Source organism: Acomys minous (assembly GCF_964271855.1).
Source record: "Acomys minous genome assembly, chromosome: 15".
NCBI lineage: Eukaryota > Metazoa > Chordata > Mammalia > Rodentia > Muridae > Acomys > Acomys minous.
The window spans coordinates 42,239,342-42,251,780 of NC_140497.1; the positions used below are offsets into that span (position 1 = coordinate 42,239,342).

Here is a 12,439-nt window from a genome sequence, read left to right on the forward strand (position 1 = left end):
ATTCAAAGTTAATAGTTGGGATGACTCATTCTGGCTAATGAGGCCATGCCCACTCATAATTTCTATAGTACTTACTGATAGACATTCTGAAAACAATCTTAGCTTTTTCGCTCGAGGGTTACACGTTAGCTTTTCTACTTCTTGCTTAATGTCTCTCGACACTTTCCCACACAGTAGAGGAGGAATGCCTTGATCTATAGCATTATCTGAGGGGAAACATGATTCAGTGAGGACACTGTCCTTAGAAAATGTTATTTAAAGAAAAAACTCAAGTGCATGCACATATTCAATACCAGTGTTCCCGATAATTTCTTCCCAAGATCTGTCTGCCAGAATATTTATTTGTAAAGGGGTGATTAAAGGTATTAATGACCAGAGTCTCACTGTAGAGTCGCGGGAGCAGGAAGCCATAGTGAAAGGACGGCTTGGATGGCAAGTTAAACCTGATGGAAAAAATAAGCCTGTTTTAACAAAAGTGCAAAAGCTTATGCACTTTTTATTAAATTATGACAAAATTGAAGTTAACGCGAAATGTGAGGAACTCCGAGGCGCTCTGAATCAGCCTCCTACTTGCACTTAGCTAGCATACGAAGGCAACTGTTGCTTAGTGTGTTCTGCAAACACGGTTAGAAATTGCATGTTATGAGAAAGCAGAATTTCATTTGGTTAAGCATTAAGTATATTGTAATTCCACCAGTGGTTATGAAATCTATGAACTAACAGGTGAAGAAATGAAAGTGTAATCTGAATAAATTAATAAAAAAAAGTTTAGACATCAGAAAAAGGATTATGTATTTGGAATTTCATAAATGACTGCTTTATATAGTGTCCTACTCCTTCCCCCTCCCTCTCTGTGCTCCACAGATTCAGATGTATTTTCTATAATTGCTGTACATATGTACATGTGTGTGTTCATATATGCACATACCCTACTGATCTTATTTAGTAATGCCCATATATGCATGTGTTTACAGCTGACCATTTGAAATTGGATGCCATGCCTGGATATTCATCCCTGGAAAAAAACTGAATTGTGCTCCCTCAGCAGCCACGTTCTGCCTGCAGCCCTTCGCCTAAGGGTAGAGCTAAACAGCCTCAGCAAGAAGGCTACTCGGGGGGGGGGGGGGGGGGACGGAGAAGCACATGGTTGTGAATGCATAGATTTAGTATGTTTTCCCTAGGACATGCCTACTTACTTTCAGAAAGGCTTAAGAATGACAGAAAATACAAATAAAAATGGACAATTTTCTTTTTACTCCAAGCTTAGTTGTACCAACAATTGTTACATTCAAGGAAAAAAAACCATCACCCACAATATCTCCAAATAAGATAATGGTTAGCTAAATTGTATCAGTGCTATTATTAATTTCATGTTCTGGTGGTAAGGAAGTGGCAGGATCCAGCCTGCAAATGTACACACCACACATATATGCGCACGTTCTGTGCAGGTACACAGAAACACAATCCTGCAGCATGGGCTCCACATGCTAACCCCACCCTCTGACTAACTCGAATGGCTTCTTTGGCTATTTTGTAGTGATACTGTTTTATATAAATATAAATAAATGTTTTCTCCAATGTTAAAAGATGTCATTTCAAAATGAAATACTGTGACTTATTTAAAAAATATTTCATTGCTCAAAAAAAAGCATCATAGTTACATCCAAATAATAAACACATGGAAAATAGTTTACCATATACGTCTGCACCATGATCGTACACAGTGTCTAGGCAAACTCCTCCTCGAGTATCCCATACTTTAATAGTATAGTCCCAGCTTCCAGAGATTAGCAGGTAAGGAATCTCAGGATTCCACATTAGTCCCCTCACAGGTGCAGTGTGTCCATTAAGGATGTTTATGCAAGCATCTTGTGTATAGTCCCAGATTCGAACAGAGCTGAAAGACAATTTCATGTCTAAATTATAACTTCTCCCAAATATTAACATTGTCTTCATGGAACACAATATGGTTACTTCTTAGCACATTTTCTTTTAAAAAGCATTTGTGGAGCCGGAGAGATGGCTCAGAGGTTGAGAGCAAAAACTGCTCTTCCAGAAGATATGGATTTGGCTTCTAGCACGCACATGATGGCTCATAACCATCTGTAACTCCAGTTCCAGGTCATATGACATCCTCTTCTGGCCTCCTTGGGCACCAAACATGCACATGGCACACACATGCAAGCAAAGCACCTATACATGTAAAACAATAAAATCTTAAAAGGCATTTTATGTTCAATGCGTGTACATTTTATTTTTTTTTTTACAGCAGGCCTAAATGAATATGTTAGTGCTTTCTGTTCCCAAAGACTGTCTCCTAACTTTTACTGGTAAATTATTACTGATAGCAAATGCAGTGTTTCAGAAATATTTACACTTATTTTCTGTAATTTTTCTATTGTTTTTATTTATTTTTTGATTTGTATTGTGTTTTTATATTTGCTTTGGGAGAGAGAAGGAGAGAGAAAGAACCTGACGTTGGGAAGGTAGAGAGGTGAGGAAGATCTTGGAGGAGGGAAAGGAAAGTGATCAAAATACATTATAGAAACATTTTTAAATCAAGAGAAGGAAAACAATGTTTCAGAATTCATATGAAAGTATTTAATATGAACAACTGGGTTTATAAAGACTAACTATAATACTGAGTACATTTTCCTTTGTTTAAATGTGGAAGATACATTAGAGACATATAAGTGTCATCCATACTAATGATGGCTACTAGAGGAATAAACAAGCTGGATTTTGTAAAGGCTTACAACTGTCATTGTAAATCGGTAAAATGATGTTTTAAAAAAAATATGTCTTAGATGATTATAAGATGATACTATTTTTATGCAGAATAGTATTTAGATATTAAATTTTATGTATAGTGACTGGAATAATCTCATTAATAAATGTATACTCACCTTCATACAATAATCACCGTCACATTTCAAATAATTTTTTCTAGCTAATTGGAATTTAATGCTAAAAAGCGAAAGTGAAAATCCTCAGCTATTCAATTTAAATCTCCAGGTATTATGCAAAATGACTTTTATTTGTACAAAAAAGATAATTTTCTTTTTTTGATAATTTTCAATATAAGTTTACCTTCAAATAGCGATTAAAGCAATTATATCAAAAACAAAAAGATACATACAAGATTTCAGAAACTCTTGGCAATAGCACAAAGTGTAAAATTACTCTCATTTCTAATGTTTCTCTTTATGCTAAAATTCAGTTACTTTTAAAATCAAGGCTTCATGATAATACAAATGTTTTTACATTAAACATAAAAATGTTATAATTTATATATTATGTTTGATTTGTTTCATCTTTCATTTTAAAATTATTTTCTACAAACATTCTTGATAATAAGCAGAAATCTGCATTGAACAAAATAAACAAAGTTAATGTTAGAAATAAAGTGGCAGTATAAACAGGATGGGGTTTAATTTTGTTTTTAAAACTCATTTTGTCTCCTTATTAACTGTCTGTATGTTTTTCTTTTTCTTTTTCTTTTTTTTTTTCCACCAGAGCTGAGAACTGAACCCAGGGCCTTGAGCTTCCTAGGCAAGCGCTCTACCACTGAGCTAAATCCCCAACCCCTTAAGTGCTTATTTTTTATCTCTCCATAACTAATTTAATATTACATGTGCACTTCTGGGAAGCTGTACATTTATGATTTAAAGGACAAGAAAATTAGAATTCTAATATACATACCCATCATCGGAACCACTGCAGAGAATCCCTTCCCTCAGCGGGGACCACTTAACATGGAACACTCTTGCTGTGTGCCCGCTAAATACTTTCAGTGGCTGGCTAGAGCTGGTGGCTACATAAAAGACACGGACATTTTTGTCTTCACAGCCAGTGGCTATCATGTCTCTGAAAGGCCACCAAAGGAATGTTAAAATATGACAACCAACAGCTAATTACTACTGACAGTTTTAAAAATATGTCACAGTTCTAATTACTAAAGATGGAACTCAGTAGGCTGCTTTGTTCAGAGTCTGATTCAGTTTTGTCCTCCATATTCCTGCCCTCAATTGTAGCCTAGAACTCGTCAGATGAAATCAACTCTTTTCTCCTAAAGGTCCTTTCAGCCATGTGCTTATCGCAACACAGTAAAGCAAATTAGAACAATATCTATGAGAGAGAAATAGTCAATATGTATCAAATCATATAGTTAAAAATTAATTTGTCATGTGCACTGATGCATATTTTATGGAGAAACAGAATTGCGAAGTCATAAAAGGATTTTTATTCAATATTTGTTAGCAGGGTGTAGGGTTGGGAGGGTAATTCCTGGGAGAAGGAGGAGGGTGAGTGCCTGGGAAATATAGTAAAATACATTGTATACATGTGTAGCTTTTGTACGCAGAGGCAGGCAGATTTCATCTATGCCCAACCTCAGATGGAGAGTATGGCAGGGAACAAAATCTTAAATAAAGGGGGACTATGTGAGTGAAACTTTGAGGATAAGAAACCATCTAGGACATTCTCCACAGTTGAGTGGAGAGTGGCGTCTGCCTTTCACACGAACTGTGGTGCTCCATATTTGACCACGTCCCCTGGACGGGGAGACCTGGTGGCACTCAGAGGAAGGACAGCAGGCTACCAAGAAGAAACTTGATACCCTATGAGCATATAAAGGGGAAGGAGGTCCCCCTCAGTCACAGTCATAGGGGAGGGGAGTAAGGGGAAAATGGGAGGGAGGGAGGAATGGGAGGATACAAGGGATGGCATAACCACTGAGATATAATTTGAATAAATTAATAAAATAAAATAAAAATATTTACACTTTAAAAAATGGAGTGAGGAAGAATTTCCCCCTTACTAAAAATGCGACTAGAGCTCCTAAGACACTCACATTTACAGACTAGCTAATAAGAATCTTTCCCTGAGCCGGGTGTGGTGGTGCCCGCCTTTAACCCCAGTACTTGGTGAGGCAGAGGCCGGTGGATCTTTGTAAGATTGAGACCAGCCTGGTCTACAAAGTGAGTCCAGTACAGCCACCACTGTTATACAGAGAAAGCCTGTCTCCAAACAAAACAAAACAAAACAAAACAAACAAACAAAAAACAAATAGTTCAGGAAACTAGTAGTCAAAGTACTTGGATGCCTTGGAGATAAAGGGGTAAGATCCGTGCCAGACCCAAAGGATGCTTTATTTCTCCCCCTAAAGGATCCGGCCCACTGATTTGGTTCCAAACTGAGTCTAGGCTTAGCTTAAGTTGGACTACAGATGTTAGGTAAAAACCTGCCATTCCTCAGGAAATTGTGAAATGGTTCCCTCCCATCCTCCCCCTAAGAGTCATTTCCTGTGCTCCTATGAGTACAGCAAACCCATGCTGGCCTCCAGGCTCCTTGCTCCTATCCAAACGTAGTTGCTATGCATCTCAAAGCCCACACTAGTCCATCTTACCTCCTCTATCTAGACCTCCCAGGCTGCTCCAGTTCACAGGCCTCCTGTTTCCCAACTACTCATCTTCCTTATAACCCATAGGGGTTTTCCATCTCCGCATTTCCCTAGCCCTGGCTGTGTAAGTCTGCCTCTTTTCCTTTCTGCTCCACTCTCTTCCACATGCCTCTGGATGCGCGATCTCTCTCTCTCTCTCTCTCTCTCTCTCTCTCTCTCTCTCTCTCTCTCTCTCTCCCTCCCTCCCTCCCTCCCTCCCTCCCTCCCTCCCTCCCTCCCTCCCTCCCTCTCTCTCTCTCTCTCTCTCTCTCTCTCTCTCTCTCTCTCCCACAACAGCAAACCTCCTCACAATGGAGTGGCCAACTGGATGGTTTCTTTACTGTGTCCTCCATTGGAGTTCACCTGGTAGCCACAGACAGAAATCGGTTAAGGCAGGGCTAATTTGTAGGGCTTGCAGTGCTGTAATGCTTGGTATGGACAGATCTACAAAGTATTACATTGAACTAAATCACCCAGGCTCTCAGACATTCAGATTCTGGCTTCGATGTTAAGTATTGTGTGTATAAGTTAGGGTGATATATAGTACCGATATATGATATAATTCTGTTAGACCATGAGGGCAGGGAAGAGAAGTAAGAGAAACAATAGGACAAATGTGACAGGAAAGCAGAAAGAGACTTTGAAGAGGAATGAAATAAACAGTGGTCCAGGAATATGGGGGATAAAACAGGAGAGAAAAGAAACACATTTTGTCTGAAAGTGCAGAAAAAAATGCAATACTGAATATGCTAATAAAAATTAAAATGTAAAAAAAAATGTACACAAAAAATTACAAAGTCCCCCCTAAAGAGAGAAGTTGAGGGTCTCCTGGGTTTTCCTTACTTTCTAAGGAAGAAGAACCATGAGAAGACTGTATCTTTCTTCTTTTACTAAGAAGTTGCCATCCCTAAGACTACAACACTGGTTGTCTTCTGTGACTTAATGAGTCCTTTTATGCTTAAAAAGAGAACTTGCATTTTTATCCAGCAGGCAACGGGAAGATAGTCATGGATTTTCCCCTAGGAATCATTTGTGAAGATCTATGGTTTCTTTTGGTCCTTTGTGTTGGGAGGAGATGCTCTAGAGCCTCGCATATGCTAGGCAAATACCTATCTTTGAGCTGTAGCCACAGCCCTCACATTTGTATTTTAAATGTTCAACCTGGTCACCTCATAGCAAAGGTGAAGGGACTCTGAAGGAATCAAAAGCCAACCACATAAAAGCCAAAACTGCATACTACAAGGGGGGATATGTGGATAAAGATATTCAGATAGAGAGTCTGAGGAACTGAGTCAAGCTGTACTGGGAAATAACTCCAAGCCATACTGCTTAGCCCAGCCCGGCCCTGCGGAGCTAGCTCTGGTGGTGTAGGTGCAGAGAGCCAGCCCTGGGGGCATGGGATCGCGAAAGCTGGCCCTGTCCCTTGCCAGTTTGGGCATTGGATGAGCTAGCAGGGCAGTGCTGGAGAGCTCACCCGGGTGGTGTGGGAGTGGGAGCGCTGGTGGGATGACAAGCTCAGCTGCCACCCAGGCTCAGATCCAGGGCTTTGAGTCACCTCCGCATCCTCCCCATTTCATCTACCTCATCTATGAACTGCTGGAGCGAGTGAAGGGGCCAGTCGTGCATGACCAAAGCTGCAGGGTCTCCACAACAGAGAGCAACCGCAGGATATCTGCAAGGAGCTCTGGTGAAGAGGCAACATTGATGGTGTAGCAGATATCAGAGGCCTTGAACCAGACCAATGACTCACTGCAATGAACGTTTGCAAGGAGAGCTGTTTGGGCAAAACGGACACACTGTGACACACTACAACATCCACGATGGGCTAGTTTTTATGTTTTGTTTTGTCTGTTTTTGTTTTTTATTTTCTTTGGGGAGGGCGGATATGAAGGAACTGGGAGATGAGTGGAGTTAGGGTACATGATGTGAAACTCACAAAAAATCAATAAAAAGTTTTAAAAACGCTTAGCCCCAACTTAATACTGTGTGTGCTGTGTGTTCATGTGTGTGTGTGCGTGCGTGCATGCACATGTGTGTGTGTGTGTGTTACGCCAGCCCCTCTAAATGTGGTGCACCTTCATCCCGTGGAAAGCCTGGAGCCCCTTGCTATTCCAATACTGCAGTGTGAGCCTGTGGAGACTGAGTCTGTCTGCTTCTCTGCCTCACTTCTCTTACCAGTATCACCAGCATCGGTGGCTGACCGAAAATGGAAACTGAAATGACAGGGAGTGATAAAACCACCAATGCCTCCTGCTCGGCAGCTTTTGTTGTCAGTGACTGTTAAGTTTTCAAGACAAGAAATAATGAAGGGAGGGCGGCCTTCTTATGGGTTATATTTTGTGTAACCATTGGTATCTTGCCTACATATGTGCTAATAAAGTCTGCTACCTGTTGCAGTATACCTAATGGAAGAAACACAAGTCCATTATTTTGTATTGTATGTTATTTAATTCAGAAAGTATATTTTTTAATGTTTATGGATGTTTTCCATATTTAGTACAGGAAAGAATAAGGGAATTCATGTTGCTTTGGACAATCTCTAAAGAAAGCTCCTTTTAAAACACACTATACCCAATCAAAAGGAGCTTTTAAGCACAATTCTTTGAAATGCAGTCAGTTGGAGGTCTAATTTTAGTGGAATTTTGCTCGGATTTAATTTTAAATGAAAGCTGATTTTTACAGGATAAGTAGTTCTCACACAAGCCTGTCTTTCAAATCCACCCACTGACGTTCTACATCTTGGGAAATTATGCAGTGCAGAGGCGGTAGCACAAGCTGGGGGGCGGTAGAAAACCAATGCAGAATAGATGCCTAAAAGAAGTTAGAAAAAGAACGACATTTCTACCATAGAGTCGCACATGGAATAGGCTCACTTCTAGTTTTCATTAGTTTCATTTGTTATTGGCGGTATGTTTTTCTCCAGTGTATTATGAAATTTTTTGAGGCTAGTAAATCAATATTCTTAAGTCATACATGAAAGCACCGTGTACTACAAACAGCCAGAACAAATGAGCAGTTACAAGGCTCCTCGTATGCAGGTAAAGGGAGCGGTATCCAAGGAGAATAGGTACGGTCTATGGGAGTAACTATAACTTTTTTTTCACTCTCTGAAACAATTATTATTTAGGGAAAGAGAACTTACTTGTTGTTTTGGCTCCAATCACAACCGAAGACTGCAGCCGGGTGCTTGTACTTGTGCAGAAGTTTACCATCAATTGTCCGAATAATACTAAAATTAGGCAAACAAACCAAGTCATAACTGCAAGATTCAAAGGTCAGCAATCTTAGATAAAAGGCATCTCTGCAAACTACAGAGAACATTTAACAGGAAAAAAGTGCCAAGTGTGGCAGCACAAGCCTTTAATCCCACCTCTGAGGAGACAGGGGCATATAGATATCTAAGCGTTCAAGGCCAACCTGGTGCACATAAAAAGTTCCAGGTCAGCCAAGGTTACACAAAGAGACCCTATAAAACACACACACACACACACACACACACATACACACACACACACACACACACACACACACACACAGAGAGAGAGAGAGAGAGAGAGAGAGAGAGAGAGAGAGAGAGAGAGAGAGAGAGAACTGTATTACCAATTACAAGTCTTCACATGCATAATATGAATTACAATAATCCACTTAGATCAAATTAAACGTGATAGATTTAGAAGCTATTCTTAGGGAGTTTTTAATTATAGAAAAATATAGACTGCTGTACCTTCAGATATACATGAAACTATAATATATGTATACATTACATTTTCCAGCTTGACATTTAAGTGCTTACATTTTATTTTGCTTGCTCATTCACAAACTTCACTCAATGCACTATTTCACCAAGACCAAAACTTATATTACACTATTTTCCTGGTGTATATTCAGAAATGCAAGCTAAACTCAAGAGCTCCTTAGTACAGGAAAGCATCCCTGATAATCTGATCACTGAAAATGAAGTCACCCCCCCCCCAGACAGCCTATGTTATTACTATGTTATTACTACCACAATGGGAGCACTATTGCTTCCATAGGAATACAAGAAGCCGTGTGTGAACTAGCACATGCCATGTCCTAGGAATCCTTGGGAAATGCTTTTAAAGCACATGAAGCTTGCCGAAGCTTAGTGGGTGCCTACACAGAGTTGATTGCTAGCGCTGACAAATGAAGCTAAATAAGGCCCCGAGGACATATGGTGAAGCTAATTATGGATTATTTAAATTTAAAAAACACCTTAAGCATATCGTTTAGAGTTTAGTGTGTTCCCCATAGCAAATCACTCTTCAATAAGGAAAATCACTATGGGTATTACGGGTAAGGGTAGCTTTGTTTACCTTTCCTGTTTCTTCCTGTTGGAGTTTTTAAAATGGGAGCGCACTTTGTAAAGCAAAATCTAATGAGGAAGACAAACTTCCCCATTCTTAATGAGCAATTCTCAATGACAACTTCATTCCTAATACAGGGTGGTGGTGATTTAAAATAAAACCATCTCTGCATGGGTTTTTACTTGGAAATTTATACTTCCCTTCCTCTCCGGGATGGGTCAGAATTAAGAGAGCAAGTGTGCCTGAAACACAGTGTGAAATTAGCTCCTCTAAGGGGCCTTTTCACCTCATTGTCATATTCTTATTTTCAACAGCATTTATCTCTTTATGAATAGTGAAATGTGAGCATGAGTTTCTTTTTAATATTGTTTAGCGCCTCTTAAATTTTCTTGGAAATTGAGTTTCCTTAAAGCAGTTCATTCTTTCAGGTCGGTGTTTTCATTTAGAAGGCAATGTCTGTGCCAGGCGTGGTGGCTCACACTTATAATCCCAAACTTGGAAGGTGGAGGCAGGAGGGAACAAGGTCATACTCAGCTACATAGGGAAGTGAAAGTCAACCTAAGCCTTAAGACACCCTGTCTCAAAGAAAACTTGAAAAACCCTCTATATTTGGTTCATTTTGTAGTTTGAAATGCTTTTGTGTTGCATTGTTCTTTAATAATGTTAAATCACATCAATATAGCACGTGTCTATGTGGGTATTTAAATAATATTTATAATGGTAGAGTTGTGTAAACAAAATATACAGCTCACATGATCAGATGAGGTCTTTCTAGATAGATTAACCTCACACTAGAAGATATAGTACTTACCAAAACCCGTCACCACTGCAGGTTGCTATTCGTTTAGAATCTTTATGACTCCAGGCAATGTAGAATATCCCATTTTTTCCATGCTTAAAAAAAATATAAAATAGTTATCAGTAAAAAGCAATTATCTCATTTTAAAATTTTAGTTATTTCTAAGAATCATTTTCCTATTAGTAACTTATTCTAGATGATACTAAAATATATATTAATACCAGCGGGCAGAAATCTGAATATATGTTATGCATATACACATACATAATTAATTTTTAGTGTGTGTGTGAGTGTATAATGTGTGTATGTTCACGTATGTGCATGTGTGTGAATGCATGCCACGGCATGCATGCAGAGTTCAAAGGCCAACCTCAGTTATCGTCCTTGGGCTCTACATTTTTTTGAAATAAGATTTCTTGTTTTTTCACAACCACGTCTTACCACACTAGCTGAGCCTCAAACCTCCAAGAATTCTCCTATACTGCCTTTCATCTTACAGGACTACACCAGAGTTTTATGTAGGCTCTGAACATTCACAAGTTCACTTCCATGGCAAGCGCACTTTACCGACTTAAGACTGCTCCCCAGTGCTAGGTGCTAGGTTCAAAAGTGGGTCCCCAAAACAGTAGTGCTGCTGACAATGTCATAAGGCAGTTCATTCTTTCAACTTAGAGTTTTCATTTTTACTTCATGGTAACAAGTCCTGAATGACCATCTGGGCTCTGCTCAGGCTGCTCTCTGACAGGTAAACAGGATTGCTAGTTAAAGTCAGCATTCCTCCAAAATTCTGTAAAGCTATTACTTCCCTAATCTGCCTCTACAGCTGGCTACTTCCCACAGTGAGAAATCTAGTTCCCTTTTAACTCAAACAAGTCTGCAACAAAAATCAAAGTCCCCACTCCAGCTCCTAGGTTGGCATGTGCCACTGCCACTGCTCTAACTGCCAGGCTGTTGCAGCTTGCAGGCTCCCTCCTGCCCACAACCTGTCTTAAAAACTGGCGAGGCTCGCTCAGCTTTTTTGATATTCTCTTTGTCTCCTGAGGGACAGCCTGACAGTTTGAATTCCCTAGTAAACCTCTTTCTACTCCTGGAGGGGTGAAGTTCGGAGGTTTCACCATGCCCTCACTTTTACTCAGCACCTGAATGTACATTGTAAGTCTATGAAGAAGTGACCACTCTTAAGAAACAGATTTTGTAAGCATAAAGTTGTTTTTGTTGGACACAGGTTAAAAATTAACGTCATCTTCTTAGGCCGTCCATAGGATTTGGATCTACCTGTCTGTCCCTGTGAATTTCAGTACACAGTTGCTAGCATTCCTTCCCTTCTTTTTAACACATGACACCACAACTAATATATAAGGAATGTTGTCAGTAACTTTTTGCACTTGCTGTTTCTCTAGTTTCAAAGGATTATTTTCATAAAAATGAAGGGGAAATGTCTAGGATTGGGGAAGACCTAAGGGGTATAGTTGCAGTTCACATAAGGAGAACTTTTAAAGCACGTCTAAGCTGGGAAATGTCTTTTATCACCAGTGTAATGAGGACATACACTCTCTTTCACACCCAGCAGCTTCTAAAATCAAGGTCTTAGACTATAGGCTTTGCTTTGTGGTTGGAATAATGGGATCTGAATATCTCTGGCCTCATGTAGATGCATGACATTCTATCTAAAACACTCAAAAGATCCTAAGATTACTATCTGAGCAGAGACATTGTGGGAAAGAACAGAACATACCATTGTGTCCTTTCTAAGAGGTAGTTTAAATGGAACTGTTGATCATCTGTACAGGAAAACTCCCTTTAGGGAAACTCTCTGTTCTAGTGACTTTAGGAAAGACATAAAGCCTGTTTACACAATCAAGTTTATACAAAAGT

The 12,439-nt window shown here is 39.5% G+C and overlaps 1 protein-coding gene across 8 annotated transcripts in view; it reads right to left on the bottom strand.

Moving 5' to 3' along the window:
* The window catches only part of WDR17 (WD repeat domain 17), an 86,691-nt gene that overhangs the window by 29,267 nt on the left and 44,985 nt on the right, over nucleotides 1-12,439 (bottom strand). For 7 of the 8 annotated variants that reach the window (XM_084758344.1, XM_084758346.1, XM_084758342.1 and 4 more), the window contains 6 exons: nucleotides 10,577-10,659; nucleotides 8,583-8,669; nucleotides 3,703-3,867; nucleotides 1,695-1,897; nucleotides 294-443; nucleotides 76-206 (listed from right to left, as the gene is read on the bottom strand). In XM_084758344.1, the coding sequence (XP_084614470.1) occupies nucleotides 76-206; nucleotides 294-443; nucleotides 1,695-1,897; nucleotides 3,703-3,867; nucleotides 8,583-8,669; nucleotides 10,577-10,659 (819 nt within the window). The remainder of the gene's footprint in view (nucleotides 1-75; nucleotides 207-293; nucleotides 444-1,694; nucleotides 1,898-3,702; nucleotides 3,868-8,582; nucleotides 8,670-10,576; nucleotides 10,660-12,439) is intronic. The other variant, XM_084758348.1, reaches the window with a different exon arrangement.